Here is a 24213-nt window from a genome sequence, read left to right as displayed (position 1 = left end):
TAAAATTCTGCCACATAACCTGTTGGTAGAGGACTCCTCCTCGTATGCACCACTGGCCACCTAGTGAGTAGCCCAGGGCACTCGGTATCCATCTCACAGGGTCAGCAGCAATGCCACAGGGTTAACAGCAACTGTCAGGAGGGTAGGAGGGGGCCAGATGGGGACAAATTCTGGTGGGATGAGTCTCCTAAAGGCTTGTACGAACAGCAGGAGGCAACAGAGGTGGAGGAGGGGGGATGCCAGAGCAGTAAGGATGAGATATATGTATGCCAAATACTTATGTTTTTATTATTCAACATTCAGACTGTGGTAGTGCTTAAGAGGCTGGTGTTCTGGACCTTGTTATACCAGATACCATAAGCACGGTGCACATGGCAGTCCTTGCTCCACAGAGCAAGCAAAGCTGGGCTATGAGACCCATACGCAGTGCAAACAGAGGGTGCCTCTGCTTTTCCAGCTTGTCTGTAGTCCAGCAAGACCCTCCCTGGAACCAGTGGATGGCATTGACCAGAGCAGGCTGGGAATAGTGGAAGAGTTGGCCCTTGGAAGGAGTACATAGGACTACATGTGGCAACACAGTAAACAACAGCCAGAGACAGAATAAATGAGTCACTTTTCTAACATATTTGAATACTGTTTAAAAATAAACATTGTAAATGAATATCTCTAACTGAGAAAAAATAAAATTAGATGCAAAAATACACCAGTGGTATACTGCATATGCATATAAATACGTTATATGGTTTGCACAGTCATTATGTGTCTTCTGGATCGACTTGCTACAGACGGATAGAAAAGTTGAAATAGAGAAAAACAGAAGGGAAAGGTCTTCAACTAAACACGTTGTTTTGGCAAGTGATTTTCTTCCCAAAAAACTGGGCTGTACCAACAAAACAGTTTCACAACAGACCCATTTGTGTTTTCACATCATATCTACCTCACAGCAAGAGGGCAAAGAGCGAGCAAGGAAATGGTGACGCATACAGGGTGCTCAATATGTTTTAACGGCATTTGGGACTAGTTCTACCACCCATTCAAAGCCTGTGATGTCAACGGAGTCTGGGAAAGTCCTTTCCTCGATAAGGAGGGCCTAAGTAATATCCAAAGTGCTTTACTAGGTGCTGGGGCTTAGCCCACGCAATCCATTGCAATAGGCAGCTTGCTCCTAACCCTCTGTTAGCAGGGTGCTGCTCCAGCGTGGATGCACTGGGTAGGGTCCCTGGAGAGGGCTGGGGGCTGCTGGGGGCATTGGGACCTCCCACCTCATGGAGGTGAAGGAAGCACATGCTGCCCTGGCCGGGCTGCTGCTGCGGGCTGGCTTGGAAACCCCGATGTCCTTGGGCAATGCTGCTGCGTGGGGCAGGGTGTGCGGCTGGGGCCGCTCTGCGCCCCAGGTGTGGGGTGCTGCAGCAGGAGCCCTGCCACGGCTGCGCAACAGTCCTCCTGACCTGACACCTCGTGCCTCTTCCACCAGCCGAACGCAGCTGCCCCGGCTCAGCTTAGAGGAAGGCAGAAGGGGTGAAAGCATGCTTGCACGGGACTTTTCCAACACCTCTAAATTTTGGCTTCAGTTTTTGTTTCCATTTCCTTAGAAGATAAAAAGCTCTATAGGAGCTGTCTGCTCAGTCTGGGCTTGTTGGGGAATCGGCGACATGGCCTTCGCAGCACCCTGTGAGGTAGACAGAGGTCAGAGCACCAGGGCAGTATTCAGGCAGAGAATGCAGTGGCACCAAGGAGGCCTTGGGGTAGTCCATGACTGGTGCAAGGAGCAGCCCTGGTCCTTGTGGGCACTGCTCCTCCTGTGGTGCACCCTCCTCCCAGCCCTGCACAGAGGACGGTGATTCCCATAGAGATGCTGATCACCAGACTGGGACAAAGTACTTTCTGTAGGAAAAGGCCGTAGTGTGCACTGTACATCACTCCAGGGGACGGTCTCCATCCTTGGCTTAGCCAACAGTTCAGCACAAGGGAGTGCCAAGGGGTGCCTTGGCCTAGGACACATTTATGTTGGAAAAGAGCAGGGCCCCGGGCAGCGTGGACACCGTGGTGTCTGCCAAGTAGCCCAGGATGCTTTTGAGTTCGCTGCGTGACAAATTGGCTTTGATGTGCAGGAACGCTTCCAGGTGCCTTTTGCTGTGGAAGAGAAACGGACAGGTGTTATCTCCTGCAGACCTCCGCGTGCTGGGTGTCTTGCACTAGGATGCGATCCCCACCCTGCAGCAGGCACTGGTCCCCGGCAGATGCCATCTCTGCATCTGGCAGTCCTACATGGGACCCAGCACCATTCCGTGAGGTTTGGGGTAGGGTAGGTAATCTCCAAGGCAAAGGAGAAAATCAAGCCAGAATTTGCAATATATAAACAGGCTTTTTAAAATAGTTTTCGTTGTCAGATAGCACTGGGATTGCCACAGCCTGGCAGGCAGCCCCCAGCCATAGACTTGGGCTATATGAACCTCACCTACACTCATATCTGACTGTTTCCTGGCTCAATTCAAATTCCACGTGAGTATTAGGCAATCTGTTTCAGCATCTCTTACCGGATATCTGGGTATGTCGTGGCAAGTGTTGCAACTTCAATTTTAATGGCACCTAAATCCTGAAGTCGAATTATTTCAGCCAGTTTGGGGAGCGCTGAATTCAGCCACGTGGCTTGAGACCCCTGCCAGAAAAGAAAGTGGTCAGCAGGGCACCGTGGGGTTGCAAACCTCCACTCAGCCCAGGAGCTGTGTTTCACGGCGGGTGCAGATGAGTCAGCTCCTGAGGCTGTTTCCCGGCAAGGGGGAAGAACACGGCAGCGATTTCAGGTGCCTCATTGTTTTCCGTGATGTTTCTAGCTGCCTCAGCCAGCCTTGGAGAAACTGGATTAGCTTTGTGCTGGTTTTTAATCCTCTTACACAAGTGATGTAGTGTTTGCCATAAGACCGAGGTTTCCACATCTACCTTGACAGACTCTCTCTTCTCTCTCATCATGTTTTCCCTTCCTTGGGTTTCTACGTTGCCCAGCATGTGTGCGAGGTCTGATGGGCCAGGTAACACACTGCCACGTGCTGCTCTCCCCCAGCCCTGCACACAGCCCTGCCTTCAGCATCTCCAGGAGTTTCCCACTCAGGACCTGTTTTCTGGCCACTGGATATCCCAAGGTGCCAGCTACCTGGCCTCCTGCCCACACCGTGAGAAGCTCATGCTTGTTTCTTCTCCAGCCAAATGAGCATGGGGTGGCAGAGGATGGGGTTTGGCTTGGCTTTCAGCCTTTTTGCAGGCAAGTTTAGAGGCATGGAAGGTGGGAGGTGATCTCAGAGCACAGAGCGGGGTGTTTCAGCTATGCCTCTCATGGAGGAAACCCTTATGTACCAGATAACCTACGCTGCCTGTTCCAGCCCCTGCCTGACCTAAAAGCAGCAAAGTGAGGGGTATCAAGGGTGCAGGGGAAGAGTTAAAACCCAGGACTCCATGCAAGTTGTACTGAAAGCAGAGATTAGCTAAATCTTCTGACAAACCACTACCTACAGAACCAGGAGGATGAAATCATGGCTTTCCATCTGGGAAGGGGCAGACTGGTGGCAGGGGAGCCTTCCTGCCCACAGGCACTTGGAGACCTCTTTCTACCTAAGGTCCTGCCTTCCTGGAAATTAAGCTGAGTTGGAAAGGCTAGCAAGAAGCCCCAGAAAATTGATTTCCCTGTTTTTCAGTGTGCCCATGCCCCATGCTGTTGTGTTCATGGCGAGCACTCACGTACTTTGCTGGTGCAGAAGGCTTCCAGGTCGGCAGCGTTCTTGGAGATGTGTTGGGCCAGGTTTTGCTGTTGTGCTGGAGATTTCAGGCTGACTTTCCTCTTCAGCAGCCTCACGATGTACTCCTTAACCAAACGGGCATGGATTTTCTCAACGATAGCCTGTTGGGAAGGAGAGGGAGGATCATCCATCTGTCTTTTGCTTGGGGACAAAACAAACCATGTGTGTGGATGTAGGACAAAAATGCCTTGGGTGCTGTAAGACATGCCCCACCAAATGCCTGCTGCTGATCACACGTCAGGAGCGGCACTGGCTGCCAACCTCCCCATGACTGGTTATGCGACAACCTAGATGCCAAGAATTTCTTTGTACTCAAACTAATGAAGTGTGGGAATTTCCAAATGTTGTTTCCTTCTGGGAAGAGTTTAAAGCGTAGAAAAGATCTCCATGTGTTAGAGAAGTAACACTACTTTAGAAAAACAGGAATTAATGCTGCTCCTCCTGTTCCTCTAATATACAAAACATCATAATTTTGTTTCAGCTATTAAAAAGACAAAGGCAGGACATCAAATTTACTTTTTTTTTTCATGTGGTGAGGTATCATATATACTGCAGCACCACTGAAGATGTGGCTGTGGCTCAGTTATCTAGGATTTGTCCCAGTTACACCCATCTCCTCCAGTCCTTAGGGCAGTCAAAGGAGCTATGACACAGAACCATGCAATTGCATTTGTGTTTCAAGGTTGCTAAACCAAACCCATACGTTAATAAAGCCATATTTTGGGTGGTCCCTAAAGCACTTTCTCTACAGCAAGGGTAGTTTTATCTGCAAACACTGCAGTAGAGCTACAGGAGTCTGCTGCTGTTGGAGACGAGTAAGATTTATATGACTAATCTAGATAAACCTACATGCTGATGGAAATCCTGCCCAGGAGGGTTCTCCAATAACAGGCCAGCTCACCAGCTTAATGTGGGTCAAGGCAACTCGAGCTGCGGAGGGTCATTGCTGAAAGTGCAGCCTCAGCATCCCAGACTCTCTAATATTTCTCTTGAACTTACGTGGTAGAAAGGGTCCTTTAGGGTCTGGAAGTCTGAAATATGTTTGCTGGTGGTTTTAATGATCTCGTTCATAATTTCATTGCTGGAGTCCCACTTATTTTCTGTAAACTTCTTATAAATTGGCTGAAAAAATGAAAATCTGCTTAGTTCCCTCAAAACAAACTCTATGCACATGTATATTTAGCATTTCTATACATGCAGTATCCTACACAGCAACAGCATGGCATGCAGTCCTGCACAGTGGTGTGCAGGCATGTGTGACAATGACTTACAGGGAAGGGGAAGAGGGGGCTGTACTGGGGTTGTGTCCCCTGCTTGGTTCCTCATGATGAAGAAGACTGAGGGCTTGAAAGGCTCATATCAGAGATGGGTTTTTTTATTTCCACATTTTTAATGTTTTGTCCACACTGTTTTGTTTGATTAGAGAATTACGGAACCGTCAGGGGAAAAAAAGAATTATTATGAAACATTTTCAATGACAATTTTTCTTGGCTATAATAAATCAATGTGAAAATAAAAAAAGCACCCCTGCTCTGTTATGTCTTCCAAAAGGCCCTACAGAGAAATCAGGAAAGATTGTGGCTGAACATTCCTGAATCCTATGCCTTCTCCTTCACCACACCTGCTTAAAAAGCTTGTATTATATATTGGAAAAAAAAAAGGGGGGAAAAAAATAAGAAAGAAACCAAAAGTGCCTTTCAGGCCACTTTTGTGAAGCAGCCAAGAGATGCACAATTGCAGTTTGTGTCATTTGTGATTGCTTCCTACAGCTTGGAGCGTAAACCCTTGCAGGCTGAGACTCTCCCTCCGGCAGCAGTTAGCTTGGGTGTGATCAGCATGTTTTGTGTTTATCTGCACAGCTGTGCCTATGTAGCTGCGCTCGTTTTGCACTCAGGCTTGAGGACCAGCTCAAGGAGAGGTGAGTCTTGAGTTTTCTGGCAGCAATGTGAGTTAGGACTGATGCTGAGAGGTGACCTGGCCCAGAGCCCTTCTGATTTTTGCTGTGTTTGAATAAGAGATTTGGGCAACTAACTGCAGAAGAACATGCCCAGCAGCAGCACAGGCTGAGCCATGGGGCAGGAGGGTGTGGAGCACGGATATGGTACCTTCAGCTGGGCAAACAGCTGTTGAAGCAGCACGTCAAAGCCGCTGTTTTCAATGTCACTGAGAGTGCTGAGGATACTGGCTTTATTGTCGTCCTTTTCTGCCATGTTTTTCTCTGCGTAGTCTCTGCAAGGAAATAATCAGCGAGGTCAGAACAATCTATACTCAAAAGAGAGAGAGAGAGAAAGTCAGAGGCCTGCAAACCTTCTGCAGGCAGATGGACCCTCCTCTGCTCGCTCTGGAGCACCTCCCCTCTATGACACCATTATCCATTGCCTGCAGAGGAAGGAGCAAAGCCTTTCCTTTTGGACCCTTACCTAAAATTCCAGCAGTTGTTAATATTTGCAATCAGTATAGGCCTGTAGTATCTGTGCTTCCTGCTTTTCTCCTTAAAGTCTTCAAAAGCATCCTTGTAGCTGGAGGGGAGATGGGAAGAGGAGAGGCAGATGAGCGTGTGCCCCAGGCGTCTCTGCCAGCCCTGCTGCCCCACGCTGCCTTACCGCACCTTCTCAGGAAGGCAGGCAGCTCCTTCGACAGGCGATGCGACAGCTCCTCGCCTACTGCCACACTGATGTCCTTGGCTCGCTTCTGGCTGCTGTAGACACTCTAACAAACAAAACCAATTTTAAATGCACCTGCTCCAAAAAGACCAGGTTCACGGATTAAAAAGGCTAGAGATCTGTAATGCCGGTAAGTGCACCTGGCTCTCCTGCATCCCCTGCTGCGACACAGCCAGGGACTGTGCAGAGCAGCTGCACTTATTTGGTGCGTTCCAGCCAACTTCAAACTCCATTTTCAAATGGGGAGAGAGGTGAAGAAGAAAGCAGCATTAGAGAAGGTTATAAAATAGCTGAGGAAGTAGGGAAAGTGACACTTGGCTTTTTTGCTTAACCTCAATGTGTGAAAGGTTTATTTTTCAAAAATAAACTCTCCTAATCCTCTGCAGTCAGAGGAGGGAGAGTGTTGAGTGTGGGGAAAGGGCACAAGCACCCACAGCTGCTTGTGACAGCTTCCCCGGGAGCAAACAGGACAACAGCACTGTGCTGCTTCCTTGCTTGGCTAAACCTTGTCTCCCATCTCTCTGCTGTTATGTTATCCAGCGCCTAATGGCGTGGCATCAGCTGGGGGTGCAGAAGAGACTGCACAGAGAGAAATGAAGGCAGCTTTCCTGCTCGCTTTGCTAACAGAGGAGTTTGTCTCCAGCACAGCCAGACCATGGGTTTGGGCTCCCCTGTACCACCCACCTCTACCACCACCCCACACAAGTGACTTGGCCTTTTGCTCTCCTGCATTGACCGTAATTGGTCTCAAATCTTAAATACATGCAGGATGTAAGTGCTTATTTTTAATATATATGTGTATTACCTGGATAACAAATATTGCTAGTAGTTCACTCTGAAAGTGCCCATTCAGTTTCTCTGGTTCTTGGTCTTCTTTCCATCTTTGGATTTCTTTATCTAAACATTTGCTCAGTGAATTTTTGACAGCAGCCTTTAGGGAAGGAAGAACAACAGCATTTACCACAAAGTGGATGTAGCAGCTCACGCTTTATGCAGGTTTTGCTCGCCCACCCGCCATTTGCCTGGCTCAGCGGACTTCTTCCTCAGCCCTGGCTGAGAAATAAAGGCTTTTTGTTGTGAGACGCCTTACCCACCAGCTCACAGCAGCAAGGACAACCCCCTTATGATACCCACCCATTGAGTATTTCAGGTTAGAAACAAAGACCAAGATCTACATCCCTGTCCACCACCCTGCCGCACCAGTGGTGACCTGGAGGGCAGGGGAGGGGGCGGTGGGTAGGAAGGTTGCCAGCAGCTACACATGCCAGAGCCCAAATTCCCCCAGCCACGCATTGCCTGTGTGTCATGCTCCGTGCTACCCTCTGGCCTTGGTTTTGCAATCCTTTTTCATGAGCCCTTCTGACGTCTTACGAGTGCTGGAGAGTGAAACAAAACGTTCTCAGGTTTTCTCTGCTCTGATCTCTCGTGCGTGCACATTGTGCAGCAAGGCTTTGGAAATGGTCTGTGCGGTGGCTGGCATATAGTTCTGATCTCTAAGCGCCTTGTTCATGTGCTTTGCAGCCCTCGCACCCACTTCTCGCATATGCAAACCATCATGGGCTACAGCTAAACCTGGAACTTGTCTACTCATTTTCTTGGAATTCCAGCCTAAAATGCCAAAAGTGCTAAGCTATGAGAGTACTGTAAAACTTGCTTCTTGTTTCCATTAAGGCAAGAATCATTGAAAAAACAAAACAACCGTTATTTTCTAAAGACCAGGCAATTCTCCATCAGAGCAAGGCTTTTAAAGAGCAGACCTGTATGCTTTGTGCTCACCCAAGGTTTGGCACCACTGCAGAGACCACAAGGAATTCTGAATCCATCAGCTGCGAGAGGAAGCATAAAGCCCCCTGGGGATCTGACAGACAACCAGAAAGTTACCCATAATAATTTGTTGTCAGATTTTTCCCCACCTTGCTACCGGAAGGTTTGCAAGGACAGAACAGTTCTTTTCTGATGGCTCTCAGGGCTAAGCAGAAGTTTGCTCTGCAAGTCCCGTCTAGCAGAAAGCTGACCTGTTCCCCTATAACAAACAAAAGCTTTCTTGTTTTTGCTTCTCTCTGGAAGGGTGTGTGGCTCAAGGGTGAGACGTGTGCGTGCAGGACAAGTCAGAGCTCCACTGAGGGAGCAGAAAGGGAAGAGGAGGGACTGAACAAATTCTCACCTCTTCACTGTCAAGGTATTTCTTTTCAAGTTCTTTGCTCAGACTTGATGGCAAAAGGCTTCCAAGCTTAACTTTTTCCAACTCCTCAGCTAAAACATGATCTTTTCTCATATCTCTGGAATGAAAAAGCCAAACAATCACATTTTCCAAAGGCAGCGTAATTCAAGACAGCTGTTGATGCAAATCGCTAACTTTTTGAGGCTATCAGTGAAAAAACAGATGGAAATGTACATTGTCCTTCGTCCAGGCAGGACTTGGGAGAGCTGAATCTGTGCCAGGGGTGGGAACTGTGAGGGTGGGACCCCAAGCAACCCTGGGGGACAGAGTCATGTTCTGTTGAGCTCCTGAGCACTGGCCGCTGCCTGCTGGTGGGGATGGAGGACCTGCAGCAAGCAGGAGCATCTAGCCTCAGGGCATGACCTCTCTCCATCAATTTAGAAAAGCGATCAGATTAAAAACTGGCATTTTGTGGCTAGCTGGGAATGGAGCAGGCTGTTTCATACCCCGCTGTCGTGTCACCACCACATGCTGGCTGAGCTGGGAGCTCCTGAGCAGCCTTGAGGGAAGGGACCTGCCAGCTGTGGGGGTGTCAGGCCAGCACTTGTGAGGGAGCTGATTTGGAAGCCATCTCTCCTTCTGGAACTGCAGAGAATAATCCTGAGCATCACCTGACTCCAGTGTTTGCACATCACCCAGCTCTGTATGGGTACACCGCCATGCTTCCCGCACATAGGCTGTTTCTGATATGACACTGGGAGCTGGAGCCAGGTGATACAACCCTCCTCCTTGCTGCTCCCTTTGCTGCTGGCTGTGGAGAGAGGTGGTCTCTCAGCAGACACTGGGATGTGGCCTCTGGGAACCCCCCACAAAGCAGCTGCTGCCCTGACCAGCACCGTCCCGGTGCCAAGCTGCGTGGCTCTGGCTGAGTCCTGCTCCTTGCAGCTACTGATTTCCAAACACACACTGGTTCAGGCCTGAATATCCTGACCTAGAGCACAACGCCAGCTCTGGAAAACTTCCAGGATCAACGTTGACTCATTATACTCTGTCAGTGAAACGTAAGAAGAAAAAAGTGGAGGTGAAGGTTGAATGGCTTTATAACAGCAGAGGAAACATTGCTAGTGTATTTACTGGGTTTCATCTAAGAAATGAGAGCCCTCGGTTCTCCACCCACTACTATAAGCCACAACAAAGAATGTTTTCAGTTCTGCAACATACAGAGCTTGTGAGGATGAAGAGTGACCCTTAACTGATGATGTCCTCTCACAGGGGTACACCCTTTGGTCTCCTAACCGGGAGGAGAGCATAGACTGTGGGTAACACCTAAGCAACACCCTCCATGCCCAGAATAATTGCATCTCAAGTTGTTCTATTTATTGGCTGCCTTCTGGTCCAGAGGGCTGAAACTTCCAAATTTTCCAAGAATGACTTCAGGTTTGCAGCTGGAATAGAGATCAGGGCGATGAACCTGCCCAATTTACTACACAAGCGAAGCCCTAAACATCTGCGTGTGTGTATGTTGCTCAGAAACCTGAATGGTGGGGTCAGCCCCTGGTTTACAGACTGGCAGCCCTGAGCGTGTCCCTTCCAACTGTCCTGACCAGCTAATGTACAGCAGCCAGATGCCAGTGACACCAAAATCTAGCGAGGTGCCAGACTGCACCCCAGTGACACCAAAATCTAGCGAGGTGCCAGACTGCACCACAGTGACACTGATTCATAAATCAAGCAAATGCCTGGTTTTGCAGCCAGCAAACCTGTGCTGATCACCAGGGATAAAAACGTGTAAAAGCCTCACTTACTTCGGATAAATGTTGTGCACCCATGAGAGGAGAAGGTAAATATCCTTGTCTTCCAGATGAGACTCAGCATTTTCCTTCGCCTGGGAGGCAAAATAATTGTGGTAGAGTTCTGCATATATGCTGAACACATTAAACTCGGGAGGATAAAGCTGTTTAATATACTTTACAACTACTGTCAAATCTTCTTTCATGGTCTTTCCCATGTGCAGGAGGTTCTGGCCAACTGTAGAGAGGTTCTCAGTTCTAGGAGTACGGCTTGTGTCTTTCATTCGAGCCTCTACTGACTCCTTTACTGTAGCCATCCAAAGCTCTTTCCATTTTCTAGGTCTAAATTGCATGTTTTCGTCAGGTGGATTCTCTGACATGTAGTTCTGATCTTCTTTCTCCTGCTCTTTCAGCGCCTCTACTGCCTGCTGCAGCAGTTCTGGGTTAGTTTTCGCTAGCAGCACGGAGTCTTTCAAGATGCTGAAGACTTTGTGCTTCAGAATTTCATAGACTGATTCAATGTCTTGCTGGCTGGTGTTCAGTCCTTCCTCACTTTTGCTAGACCGGCTCTTCTCCAGGACAATGAGATGCTGAGCAGCATCACAAAGCTTTTGCTCTTCAAGGAGATCCAAGACTTGTCTGACTGGTAAAAAAGAACAATCTTTCTTTACCTAACAGCAAAGATTTAAATTTCTGTTTCATAAAAAATTATGGTTCTGGAATATTATTTTTTTTTAAAAAAATTACATTTCTATAATGCAAGATCTTAAGCTCCTTCACCATATAGAAAACTTTTCTGTTTATTTAAAGATCAGATTATTTCTAGCTTGCCTCTAATGGGGACAATGGACATTGGAATACACATCACCACTGTTGCATATGGGCAGCTATTCATGAGCTACCCATAATTTTTTGGAAAATCTAGATTTTTGGAGTTTTATTTATGTATTTATTGAGTATCCCTCTTCCCATTAATATGATCTCAAGTCAGAAGCACGGCTTCAGGAAAAATGTAGATGAAAAGATGTAGCTAAATAAGAGGTGCTAAAGGAAATACCACATGTGTTTTCCAGAAACAGGTCAGCACATTCTGACCTGCGAAATTTTTTTGGAGGGCACAATTAGCAGGCAAGATAAATACAATTGAACTGTCTTTTCCTACAGTCAGTTACTTGATATGGTGCAACCTGGGAAATTATTAGTTAAACTGGAGAAGTTACATCCCGAAATAAGTTTTGTTAGGTATGTAAGGTTTGTATGGAAAACCCTAGGGAAATGGGTGGAGAAAGCTCATTATTCATGAAACTCATCTTACTTTATATTCTTAGAGATTGCGGCACAAAAGCTGGGAGTGCCCTATTGCATCTGCTGATTACACAAAGTTCAGAGACATTATCGAAACTGAGGGCTTGGTCTATTATACAGGAACAACAGGATAATGTGAATAGTAAATGGGCTGAAATTTAATAGCACAAAGTATAAGATACAAATTCAATAGAACAAAAGTTACTTAGCAACAAATAGGATTTTCTGCTGCAAGCTGGATGTGAATCAGCTTGAGATGGAGGAGGAAGAGAGATGCCTGGAGAATTAGTAAGTCATTACTGTGAGATGATGGTGGAAATATCAGATACGACCCCAGGATGTATCCAGTGAGGAATGGTCCAGCTGAGATAGGAAAACGGTAACATACTGTACCAGGCATTGGTGGTATCTCACCTGGATTATTTTCTGCAATTCTGGTTGCTTTATTTCAAAAAAAGACATTGGGAACAGGGCAATGCAGCAGTAAAAACAGAGGCACGAAGGGCCTGTTTTCAATAGACTCGGTTCATTTAGCTGAACAAATTCAAGGCCAAGAAGGAAACACCACTTAGGGAAACCATTTGACACATGGAGAAAGAGATGCCAAGTAGCTGGGGGAAAGACTTAACTGGAAATAAGACAATTTTACTAAAACAGCGAGCCTTTGTAGGAGCCCCCCAGTAAAGGAGGTAGGACTGAAAAATGAACTTATTTTAAGGTACAGCTTGCTAAGTTTATGAACCAGGACAGAGATGTGTCCTCTGAGGTGGCAGGTGAGCCTTGGAAGTGCCAAGGGGCACTTTCCTCTCCAGTTCTGGGTTTCTCTGAGCAGGTATTTTCCTACCTCTCTAAGCACCCTGCAGGGATGGTGCCCATGGAGGAGCTGTATGTTCATATATCAGCCCCGGGAGAGACTAATGTGTGCTGCTCACTGCTGTCCCTGGGGGAAGAGGAGATTTCACAGGGTGGTGGTTTCATGGAGGAGCAGAGCAGAGAGGTATGCATTGGTTTCTCATCCACCCACAGATCTCTAAGTCCCAATAAGAAGTAGAAAAGGAGTTTTGCTTTGGACAGAAAACCTGCAAACTGGCAGTTCCTCAAGGAGTATGCCCTTGGTACCAAAGGACTAGGACTTGAGCCATGTCTCCCTCAGCCCATGTTTCCCACAGCCCCTTGGCCAAGTCACTCCAATCTGTCAGTGCCCTTGTTTCTCAGGGGGACAATTCACCTCTTGCAGCCCCTCTAGAGGTAGCTACGGCCTATGAGGTGGTGCAAGGAGGATGGAGGAGCACTTACCACTGGGTGGCTTGGTCTTTTTCATTTTCTTAAGTGCACTTGTAAGGATTCCCTTTATTCCTTTCTTGCCTTTTTCAGGGCTGTCTCCAGCAGAGGTGCAGCTCCCATTGCTCGTGATGGAAGATGCTCGTGAGGGTCTGCAGGCTGCCTCTGGCCTTTCACTCATCTTCTCCTGGTCCCTGGACCAGATCTCGTCTCCAGAAGGTTCAGGACGGGCAGGGATTTGCTCAGCTACTGATGTTGCAGGGTTTTCAAGCTGCCTGTTGGCACCAACGCAACCCTCTGATCCATTGCGTATTCCAATAGGACCACTTTGGAAAAAAGGTAACATTTTCATCATTTTCCTTCTAGCCTGTAAATTTCAGAAAGAACTGGTCAGATTATAACAGTTTGCATAAAAATTATCATGGCACAATATGTCAAGGTGTATTTCCAGTAAAAAAGAAAAATTCTGGAGGGAATTGTTCCTGTGTGGGCAGCGTGGGGAGCACTACACGTCTGGTATGAGCACAGCTCTGCGGGAGAGCTCCTGAGCAGCATCACCCCAGGCAACTGAAGGATGGAAACAGCTCTCTGATCTAATAAATAACTTAGAGAAAATTGATGACTGATTTTAGGGGTGATTTGGATGGCCTGATTTCAGACCTCAACCTTATCTAGATACAGGAGAGCAGGGCTCTCCCACAGGGATGCTGTGGGAGTATCAATGTGTGCATGGAGGCTGCACATGAATGATGTGGGTGGGACAAGCATCCTGTGCCTATTCAAAGCAACCACAAAACTCCCATACTTTTATATGGCATTGGGATCAATTCCCACCTTCTTCAGGGTGTGGTTTTGCTCATCTCTGCTTATCTGGCTGCAGGTGTTTGTGGAAGCATCCACATAGCTTATCGCACACTGAATTTGCAAGTACAGCATAGAAATGAGATGAGCCTACCAAGCTAGGTATGTGCCAGTCTTCGCTGAGCAAAAGTGCTGCTGGTTTAACTGTGTCCCTGTCCTGGTTTCAGCTGGGATGGAGTTACCTTTCTTCTTAGTAGCTAGTACAGCGCCGTGTTTTGGCTCTGATGTGAGAACAATGTTGATAACGCACTGACTGTTTTAGTTGTTGTTGGGTCATGTTTGTACTAAGTCAAGGATTTTTTGGTTTCTCAGGCCCTGCCAGTAAGAAGGATGCAGGGGCACAAGAAACTGTGGGGGACACAGCCAGGACAGCTGACCTGAAGAGGTATTCCATACCATGGGGCGTCATGCTTGGTATATAAACTTGCAGGTTAAATCAGGGAGATTGTTGCTCGGGGACTGGCTGGACATCGGTCAGCGGGTGGTGAGCAGTTGTACTGTGCATCACTTGTTTTCCTTTCTCCCTTTTCCTTTGGATTTTATCATTTCCCCCTACCTTTCCATTGTTATTATTGTTGTTCTTACCTTTTTATTCTGTTTAAATTATTAAATCGTTCTTATCTCAACCCTTGAGTTTTACATTCCTTTCTGATTCTCCTGCCCACTGCTCCAGGTCGGGGGGACTGAGCAAACAGCTGCGTGGTGCTTGGTTGCTGGTTGATGTTAAACCATGACAGTCCCCATTTAAGTCAGTAATAAAATTCTTAGCTTTACTGAGGAGAGCTCCCAGAGAAGGTGTCTGAGAGTTCAGAAACATCAGGGATGTGAAAAACATGGCTGAAAGAAAGGGAGTGTGGGAAGTACAGCAGTACCTCCTGATAGGAGCACCACAAGGCTTATCACTTCAGCCCAACAATCCCAGCCAGAAGCATGGCTTCAGTGCTCTTCATGCTGCCCGCATCCCTGCAGCGGCAGACCAAAGCTCAGGGATGCATCCAGACCCTTCAAACACACTCACAGTCTATGTAATCTCATTTTCAAGATGGTCCCAGGGGTGGCTATGGCATCCCATGATAGGACAACTTCAGCGCAGCTTGTTGCAACTGCAGAGTGACTTGTTGGGTTTTTTCAAATACCTGGGAGCAATTATTGTCCCATCTGTTTATGTCGAAACGTGGGGCGGTAGCACAGGACGTGGCTCCTGGAGGAAGAAAGGCTAGTGAAATGGGGTGGGTAGGGGGAAGGTTCCAACAGCAGGAACTAACTAACCAGGCTGGACTTTTCTCAGAGCTGCTGAATGAAACTGGTTCCAATGACCAGGGCTGCTGCACGGCTGGAGCAGTGCTGGCCTGGCGCAGGGGGAAAGGGGACAAGGCACCGGGATCAGCCTGGTTCAGCCTTGTTTAAACAGACGTTATGCCATCAGAGTCCTGCTCTACCACCAGCACTCCTGCACTACAAATAATTAACGATATAAATTTGTTATCGTAACAACATCTTTTTAGAATTTATATTTAGAATAGTTTATGTACATGTATAAACTAATAGATCACTATAGATTTATTTGCATAATTACATTCATTTATATAATGATTGTAATTATATAACGATTGTAAATAAAGCGACTCATGGTTTCCAATCCTTGCTCTAACAACACATTTTTTTTAAGTGACTTTTTGGGAGACCAGTACACTTGTGTATGAAGAACTCTCTGGCAAGTTTTGGCTTACTTGTACTGCATAAGGGCAGAGGAATCAGGCTGTAAATAAAGGAAGAATTTGGCTTCAGTTACAGGACACAATGTGGTGATTTTCAAATACCCTTGTTAAGTTTATACCGTTGATATGTATCATGCTGATACAAACTGTGGTAATTATTTCTGGGCAAACTGGTTCGAAGACTGAGGCTTTTGGTTTTAATTATGATTCTTCCTGCTGGCTCCTGGCAGCTTGGAGAGCTTTGAAGCATCAAGTTAGTGGTAGCAGCCGGGTGGTAGAGCGAGCAGTTAGCACCTGGCATGGCTGAAAGCTTCCCTTCTCCGGGCTTTGGCTGCCAGGCCATGTTCAGGTTTGGTAACGCTTTTGCTTTTAAAGCACAATGAAGACAAAAACTTATTCGGGAAGGACAGAAAGGGGGGGTGTGTGTGTGTGCACGACCTTGCTGCCTCTATGCTGAACTGGTGATCTGTGACCTGGGGCAAAATGTGAACCTCAGGTGATGCTATGGCCGAGTGGGACAGTGGGGGCTGCCAGAGGTGTGGGGCTGCTAGGGGTCCTGCTCAGCCGAGCCCTCGTGCCCCAGGGCTGCAGGGCTGGTTGTGTGGGCGAGCAAAGGGGGCCTGAACCCCAGAGCTGCCCAGCAGCAGAGTCATGGCTCAAGCCATGCACCTACTTCTTCCTCTAGCACACTCACTGAGGAGGGGGTGGGGGAGGGAGGGGGGGAGGGAGGGAGGAAAACTTCCCACTCTGGCTCCTCTAGTCAGGATGTTCCACTAGAATCCTAAAAACGGTGGAAAAAGAGCTCTTTTTTGTTGCATTTTCATTACAAAACAGTATCATTGTAACAGGGGTGCTCTATAAGTATTTGGGACTTTCCTAATTTTTGTGAGGTTGTTTTCTTAGCCTGCATTTCCTAATACAAGGCTGTGTTTAGATTAATTCTGCCAAATCCCTTCCTTCCTGTTTGTTCAAGCACAGACTCAGACGAGTCCTTTCTCTCTCTCCATTTATTCTAAACAAAGCATTTATTATTCCTTTTTTTTTTTGCTTTCTAAATAAAGTACTTCTTTTCCTACAGCTAAAGGTGGCTTTCAGATTCTTTTGTTTTTATGAATGATGATCAGAAAGATGGATTTCAACAATTGTTTTGCTTCTTCTTCAATACTAAGATGAATGTAATATATCTTTGAAAACCACTGAAATGACACTACACATAAAAGAGTCCATAAAGGGGACAATTAAGCTGATTAAAAAAATTTAGTTTTTCACAGCTGGCAGTTTTTCACAGCTGCCCAGCTGCAGCCTGGGCAAGCCCCTGCAGCCCCTCTGCAGAGCATACAGAGCTGTTGTCTGCAGCGTGTCCCTATGCCCTGACCTGCCTAAAAACATCCCACAACTGAATTAGAAGACAAAATCAAGTCCAGTGTTTTCACCCACCCGGGGCTGCACATCAGCAGCATGAGAACTGTTTGCAATATTGGCATGTCTGGGTGTGCTTTTTCATCTGGAACTAATAAACACCAAAGGAGTTAAGCATCTGAGTAAGGCTGTCAATGCAAGAGTTACCATGCTCACTCACATTTGGCCAGCTTGGATGCTCACCTGGTGTTAATCAGTTTGCCACTGCTGGTTTGCCTATGTATCTGCGGCAGGAAATACCAGTAAACCCCAGCTTCCAGTTCCACCTTGAAATGTAGCCTCAGTCTCTTATGGCAAGTGGTACCAAAACCTCCCCTTCCATCTCTTTCCTTTATCATTAGATGGCCAAGAACTTAAGAAATATCTATAAGATACTTTCTTATAGAACAGAAAACACTTTCTACAGGAAATGCTCAGTTAAAAGGAGGTGGCACCAGTTACAGCTGGAGGCCACGGGCAGGTGATGCTGTGCCAGCACTGGTCCTTTTGCCCCCACCAGCATCTGCTCCTGCCTGCTGCGACAGGCGGGACATGCAGGAGCTCGGCTCTGGCTCACACGGGCTGCTCCTCTATGCCTGTGTTCTGCTCACAAATGAAAGCTTGTTAGAACTCCAGCGGGCTCGTAATTATTTTAGCAGTTAACATTTTGGGAAATGCTGAAAAATTTCCCAGGCACAGAGCTCAGATGCAAGTCTTGTAAAAAATTAATGATTTAAGGTCAAGACTCCACACAGATCCCAGCTCACCATTATTACTAATTTACTGTTGATTCACTGTTACCGTCATCATGATTATCATTATGTGGCACTGTAGTTTGTGCCAGGGGAGTCTTTAGCTCCAATTACTTTTGACATAGTATATTCGGCTTAGGGCTTCCAACCAGAAAAGCAGCACGGCTCGCATAGCATCCTCTGCTACCCCATACAGAGGCCCTGCACAATTACAACAGCAGGGCTGTTGCCTGCCAGCGTGGCCGGAGAAGGACCCAGCAAGCTCTCAGCATGGTGCTGATTACAGCCTGTACCTCCAGGCTGGAGCTTCTCTGGAGTGGGCAGCAAGGGTGAGGGAAGCACCTGGAGCAGAGCCATGACACAGGACACAATCCAGATTCTGGGCATGGTGGCTTCCTATCCTCTCCTTTTCCTCCCCAAAGGAAACAGCTTTCACACTGCACGCTTAGGAATCAGCTCATCTGTGAGCGGCGGCTCATCGTGTGCCAGAGAGCACTCAGGGGAAGAGATTTACCGATTACCCCTATTCTGAAAGCTTTTGCTGATCTTTTTCTTGACTTCTTTGTCCTGAGCTGCTGCCAGTATTAACAAGCATTTGTTTGGATCTTTAATCCTCTCCAGCCTGCTGACATCCTATGTCATGAAGATTTATGTCTTGTTTTAGTGGAAATCCCCCACTCTCCCACAGCCTCTCAGAAATCCAAAGTTATTTAGCAAAGTTTGTTCTCTAGTTTGCATCAGCCTTTTCTCCCATCACTCGCTCCCTCTGGAAGTGGGGTCACCTCTGCCCACATGAGTCAAACCATCTTTTGAAGCAGTAAAGCACTGTAGACAGTCTGAGTTTAGTGTACCTCAGGCTATGCGGTGACACCTAAATAAGCTGCTAATAAATCAAAACAGCGAGTCTACAGAGATGCCAGCCCCAATCTTTGCAAGCTGGGAAGCCCACCTAGCAGGTGGGGTTTTTCCTACCAATTTTTTTTAGATGGATTGGTTACTGAATGGAGACACCATGAAGCTGGGGGCTCCCACTTGGCTGTGCCTGGGAAATCACAGTCCATAGATGAGCTGGGCCACCAACAGCCCCACCTTGAAGTTTTACTGTGCTGCTCAAATCCATGCTCCTGTTCATGGACCCCTATGGACGCCCACCAGCCCATGTGGCTCAGCGCTATCCTGATGGTGGCCAAGCTCTGCTCCTAATGGCTTCAAAACCTGAGGGGAAACAAAACCTGACCCCAGTAAAAAAGTCAAGGCAGCAGCAGAGCTTCCCCAGGGGGTTCAACCCACGTGCCTTAGCACTGTCAGGCACCCCCATGGGGCTGGGGACGGTGGGGGACCCAAGGGACCTTGGAGAATGGCAGATCAGGCAGAGGATCCTCGGGCATCTCACCTGGTGTGAGGTGCTTTAAACCAGCATTAAACCATGTTATCACCTGTCTGGGGAATGACGTAAAGAGAGCTACACGGTGCCTCAATCATTTTTAAACAAGAATTTCATTTCCCTAAATTACTGAAGCACAACTGAAAACGGTCCTGTAAACCAGCATCTCCTGTTGTTAGTGAGAATTTTTCAAACAGCAAAAGAGAAAAGAAAATTAGACATATATATTGTTATTGGGGCAAAGCAGAGAAAATGTAGTGTAATATGCTCCTTTTTCTTCTCTCTTCAAATCTGAGCAGTATAATTTTAAACTGCTACCGCTGAAAGAGAAACCAGTTAACTGCGATCTAGGATTTTGCTTTCATATTATTATTCCCAAAGACAAATCCTGCATTCAGGACTGGAGTTCGCAAAGTTCACTGCTAGAGCTAACAGTGACTGAGAAGAAACACATATTCCCTGGGAGCCAGACCTAGAGCTCCTGGAACACTCACCTCTACAGGCACTTTCAGACTCTGGCTTTCTGGGCCTCTTTTTACAGAGAAGGTGACTGAAGCAAACCTGAATCTCGGTTTTCCCAAGTTTTCTCCTGCCATTTGATCAGCTCTATCGGAACTGGCAAGCCTCAAAGTCCCTTGGTAGGGGCAGGTGGTTGAATGCTTTGGAGAATGACCATTTCTTCATTTTCTGCTTTGAACTTGGGTGTGATGGTGAGGAACCATGGCTTCTAGATCAGCCATACGCTCCAGTCACAGAAAGTCTCTTCCTTACTTTGCAGCAGTCTCGAGAAGAAATCCTACCTTGAACACGCTAATGACCCTAACCCTGAGGATGAACCTTCATGGTGGCCCTGAGGAGCTGACGCAGTGGATGTGGGGGAATTTCAACACATCTTCAGCGCTCTGGGAAAAGGGGCAGTGGGACTTCCCTGACTAGAAAAAGACAAAAAAAAAGAAAAAGTCACAAAACAAGTGAGCGTGGCAATACAGAAGTGTGCCAGCTCGGTACAGTGACTCTGGCAGGGTGCAGGGCACAGCAGCTGCCGGGGACCATACAGGATCCAGGCACCAAAATGGTGTTTTTCCAGTGCAGCTGGGCTGAGTGAATCACAACCCCACTAATTTCCTGCGATTTGGGAGAAAAGCACTTCATTCTGAACAAAGAGGAGGGAGTGGTGGGAAGTGCCATGCTGAATCTGGATCCTGGTGCCTGATCTAGGTTTAGGATGCTTTGGTGCCAAAGGTCGACACCCAGATTTTGGGGAAGGGGTTGGCGGGTAAGAGGAGTCACCGCTGGCAGCCTGTGTTCATGCCCTGAAACCTGGGGCAGACACAGAAATCAAACCCAGCTGCCACAGTGCAATTGCCAGACACATATTCTTGTGTCCCGCAGCCCCATGACGCCTGGAACTGCTGCCTTCTCGCAGCAGCCCGATTTATTCTCTACCCTGCTAATTACCAGGTGGGGTTGAAACCTGTCACTTTATCCGGGAATCCATCCTTTAGCACCTTTCACCGATTTCCCCCCCCCTCTCTCAGACCCAACGGCGAGCCTTCGCGCTCGCTCCCCCTGCGACACGCGAGGCGGGAGGCAGGCAGCGGGCCGGAGAGCGCTGCGGGGAAGGGGAGAGCCCCGAGCCCGGCGGCCCGGACGGGCGGCGCGAAGAACTTACTGTGCGGCGGCTCCTGGCGGGCGGCCCCGGGCAGCGGGCGGCGGGCGGCTCCGGGCGGGCGGGCGGGCTGGCGGCCGGCCCCGGGCAGCCCGGCTATAAGGGGAGGGCGCGGAGGCGGGACCCGGCGCGCAGGGAGCCCGGCGGCGGCTGGGAAACTCCGGGCGCGCCTCCCCTCCGAAAAGGGGTTCGAGCCAAAGGGAAACGAGAAATCCCCGCCGACGGGAAGGGCTGCCCCAGGCTGGGCGCTGCGGAGCGGCTGAGCCCCCCGCGGCGTGTCCGCAGGGTCCCGAGGGTCTGGACGGATGGTGCTGGGTGCTTGGAGCCCCGCCGGTAGGGATGGAGCAGGTGCCCCCCAAAGCTCTGCGGCTCTGCAGTGGGTGCCGCAAAGCCCAGCCTGCTCGCTGGGGTCCTGCCCCGAGCCCACGGTGATGTGCCTTCCCCGGAGCAGGGCTCGCTGCGCTCCCGGGAGGCACTGGTGTCATCAAGCACCTTCAGCACAGTGCACTGAGTGGGCTTCCTTCCTCACCCCAGAACCTCGGAACCTTCATCTTCCACTCGTAGAATGGACATTTGTCTTCCTGCTTTCTGCCCCTGATTTCCTAGGCACCTGCATCCCTGGCTGCAAGGGTGTGGTGGGCCCGTCACACTGCAGAAGCATGTGTCATGGCCAGGGATGGCTGGAGGATAGCCAGAGGATGCCTGGGTGACAGCAGTGGCTGGGTGAGGGGCATTGCAGAGGGTCTGTACAGGCTGCCAGGGCTGTGCTGTCCCTTGCTTAGATAGCCTCAATGTGGAGCATCTTCTGCACCCACCTGGGTGAGATCTGGGCTGAAGCAGCTGCCCTGGAGACAAAAAAGGTCAAAATATTGTGGTCCTGCAGAGCCTAGCTCTTCTCTCCTTTCCTGGGAAGCTGCTGTGGAGCAGGGAGTGGGGCAGGCAGCAGGTCCCAGTGCCTGGGATGATTTCTGGTTTATATCTGATAGCTGTGGTCTAATGCAAAATGCAAAACGCAAAAAAAAAAAAAAAAAAAAGTCCAAAGACTTAAAGCTGAGTGTGAATTGTGAGCTTCCATGGTGCTGCTCATGCCCACGCTCAGCACCTGTGTGGCTGCACAACTTTCAGGGGGCTATGCAGGTCCCATGTGCGGGCATCCCCCAGCAGTAGACATGGTCTGGGGCCAACATTTGTGCTTGAAGGAGGCACCCAGCTGAGTGGGCATGGCACTGGAGAGCAGATGTTTTGCCCAGTATGTGCCTTTTGGCAGACATCCTGCCCACTGGCGCTGATGATTTCCTCCCTGGGACTCTCTCCCCAAAAAGACCATGGTAACAGGGAAAAAACCCTCCCACCCAACAATGTCTGCCAAAACAGGAAGCAGAAGCAGAAGGACCACCCCAGTGGGCAAACCCATGATGTCCGGTCTCTGGAAAACACTGATTCATCTCAGGCCAGCCTGTGGCCGAGCTGGGCGGAGGGTCCCCCTCTGGGATTGCCCCGGGATTGGGTCCCTTTGCTGCTTGACAGCCCGTGGCCAGAAACAACCATCATTATGGGACAGAAATGTGGGTGCCAAATCGGTCTGAAAATCATTTGAAACATGAAATGGTGCGAGATTTGGCCCTGAAGCGCAGCAGCTTTCTCTGTGATTCATCACCTCCAATGGCAGTGTGAAGGGGAGAGGAGGCAAGGCTTGCCATCTGCAGTTACAGCCAGTTTTAGGGCAGCACGGTGCAGCTGGAGGCGAGCTTGACGCTGTGTCCAATGACCCTTTCTTGCAGGAGACAAAGGGACAAAGCTCCTGAAGGGCACCGGTGAGGCCGGTGTGGTCAGGGGGTTACACGCACACACACGTAGCTCTGGGCATGGCTGGGCAGGCAATGTTCATGGCTGGCTGAAAGCAGAGGATGCTGCTCTGGATGCAGGGAGTACCCTGAGGCTGGTTTGCGTCTCACGTCCTCAGTTATGTGATCTCTGCAGGGTGCAGGGGTGTCAGGCCCCTGGTGTGCTGTGAATCTGCAGTGGGAAGGGGCTCAGTGACACGTCTCAGACCCACTGAAATCTCTCTTTAAATGGTCAGGGGGTCTTTGCATTTGGCTCAGCAGCACTGCTACTGTTCTTTGAGACCAAAGTCTTAACACAGGAGACCCTGACTGTAGGAGACTCCTGCACCAAGAAATGTGGGAAAGCCCAAGGAATTCTGATGCTCAGATGGTGTTAGCTGCAAATCTGCAGGCATCCTTTCTTGGATAAATGTCTGTACAGAATGATTTATGCGGGATCCAAAGTAGATTCACATAGTAGAATCTGTTGCTGGGCCTCGTCTACAGCTACTGTATGTTAACTTCAGTGGGGCTGGGGCAATTCTGCCAGCAGACAGGGGAGCAAGAAGCAACTTGTAATTGCATCTTAAATTAAAACCATGGAGCTTAGGTGTCATCCTTTGGGTGCCCTTATTTACCTGAAGAACTTTGACCTCCTGCTGGTACACCAGCACGATATTGCTTGTCTATGTAGCCGGATTTCCTAGACAGGCATCTTGCATTTACTTATATAATATTGGGTAGTGGCTAACCACGTTACACCAGGCTGCACATCTTCTAGTGCTGCACGGGAATTTTACTGTGCCCCATAACCACTCAGAATGTATTGCATAGGCTACTCTGATACTCTGCATTTATAGTTTATGCTGTCCAAGATGCTATCTTCAGCCTGTGATTTTGAGAAATTGGGGTTTTACACTTCCATAATATACATGATACATTTCTCAGCTGCAACCCACACTTAAAAGCAAGATGTGCTTCAGAGATTTGTAACTTAATTTTGCAGATGCTCCCTTAAATTTGAACAGTGACCTTACATGGGATTGTTCACCTCTTTTATACAGAGCATCAAAGACTTTCTTACTAGCAGTCCTAAAACCCAAATTTAGCTGGGTGGGAGCCTACAAAAGGGATGTGTCTCTACTAAAAAAAAAAAAAAAAAAAAAGTTGTAAAACCTTTGCACTAGGCAATGAAAGATTTGTCTTACCTGTAAAAATGAAGAGACTATAAACAAGTGGTGTTGATAAGATTATTTTTGAAGTGAAGTTTTAATTCCTCTTTCAGCATGCCCAAGAACTGTTATCCTTCATTGCTAGCTAAAGGTGTGTCAAAAAGGAGATTGTTATGAGGGTTAAGGTTTTCTTCCTGGAATCCATTAATTCAATATGCTTATTCATTGAACAGTATTTGAGATTTTTTGTTCAAGCTTGTTTTATTTACCTTTATTACCAGAACTATCAGTTTCCCTGTAAGATTTTTCATGAGCTTAACTCATTTGTCCTAATTAATTCCAGCTGTGCATGTTTCAGTGATGTAAAAGCAGCAGGTCTGGGTGCAGGTGGCTGGCAGCAGCTTTCTGGGTGAGCAGGTGCTAGCCTGTTACCCTCTGCTGGGGA

General features: G+C 48.3%; 1 protein-coding gene across 1 annotated transcript; it reads right to left on the bottom strand.

Annotated features, from left to right (window-relative positions):
- Positions 1-265: 265 nt before the first annotated feature.
- Positions 266-20834, bottom strand: TNFAIP2 (TNF alpha induced protein 2). Its single transcript, XM_056347266.1, has 12 exons — positions 20777-20834; positions 13007-13358; positions 10421-11048; positions 8619-8733; positions 7260-7385; positions 6400-6500; positions 6212-6310; positions 5897-6020; positions 4791-4913; positions 3737-3892; positions 2538-2659; positions 266-2133 (listed from the first exon to the last, which is right to left on the bottom strand). Exons 2-12 carry the CDS (start codon positions 13344-13346, stop codon positions 1992-1994), a joined length of 2076 nt encoding a protein of 691 aa, XP_056203241.1. The 5' UTR covers positions 13347-13358; positions 20777-20834; the 3' UTR covers positions 266-1991.
- Between the last annotated feature and the right edge of the window lie 3379 nt (positions 20835-24213).

Source organism: Falco biarmicus, chromosome 7 (genome assembly GCF_023638135.1).
Source record: "Falco biarmicus isolate bFalBia1 chromosome 7, bFalBia1.pri, whole genome shotgun sequence".
NCBI classification, from domain to species: domain Eukaryota; kingdom Metazoa; phylum Chordata; class Aves; order Falconiformes; family Falconidae; genus Falco; species Falco biarmicus.
Note: the sequence above shows the minus strand (reverse complement) of the source record. Positions and strands in the feature narration are given on the sequence as shown.

What these genes read in the sequence shown, in the direction of transcription:
- TNFAIP2 (XM_056347266.1), bottom strand. Translation starts at nt 13,346, where the DNA reads ATGATGAAAATGTTACCTTTTTTCCAAAGTGGTCCTATTGGAATACGC. An exon ending in GTGCACAACATTTATCCGAA is followed by an intron (nt 8,734 to 10,420) that starts GTAAGTGAGGCT and finishes TTTTCATTCCAG; the next exon opens with AGATATGAGAAAAGATCATG. An exon ending in AACAACTGCTGGAATTTTAG is followed by an intron (nt 6,021 to 6,211) that starts GTAAGGGTCCAA and finishes ATTTCCTTGCAG; the next exon opens with AGACTACGCAGAGAAAAACA.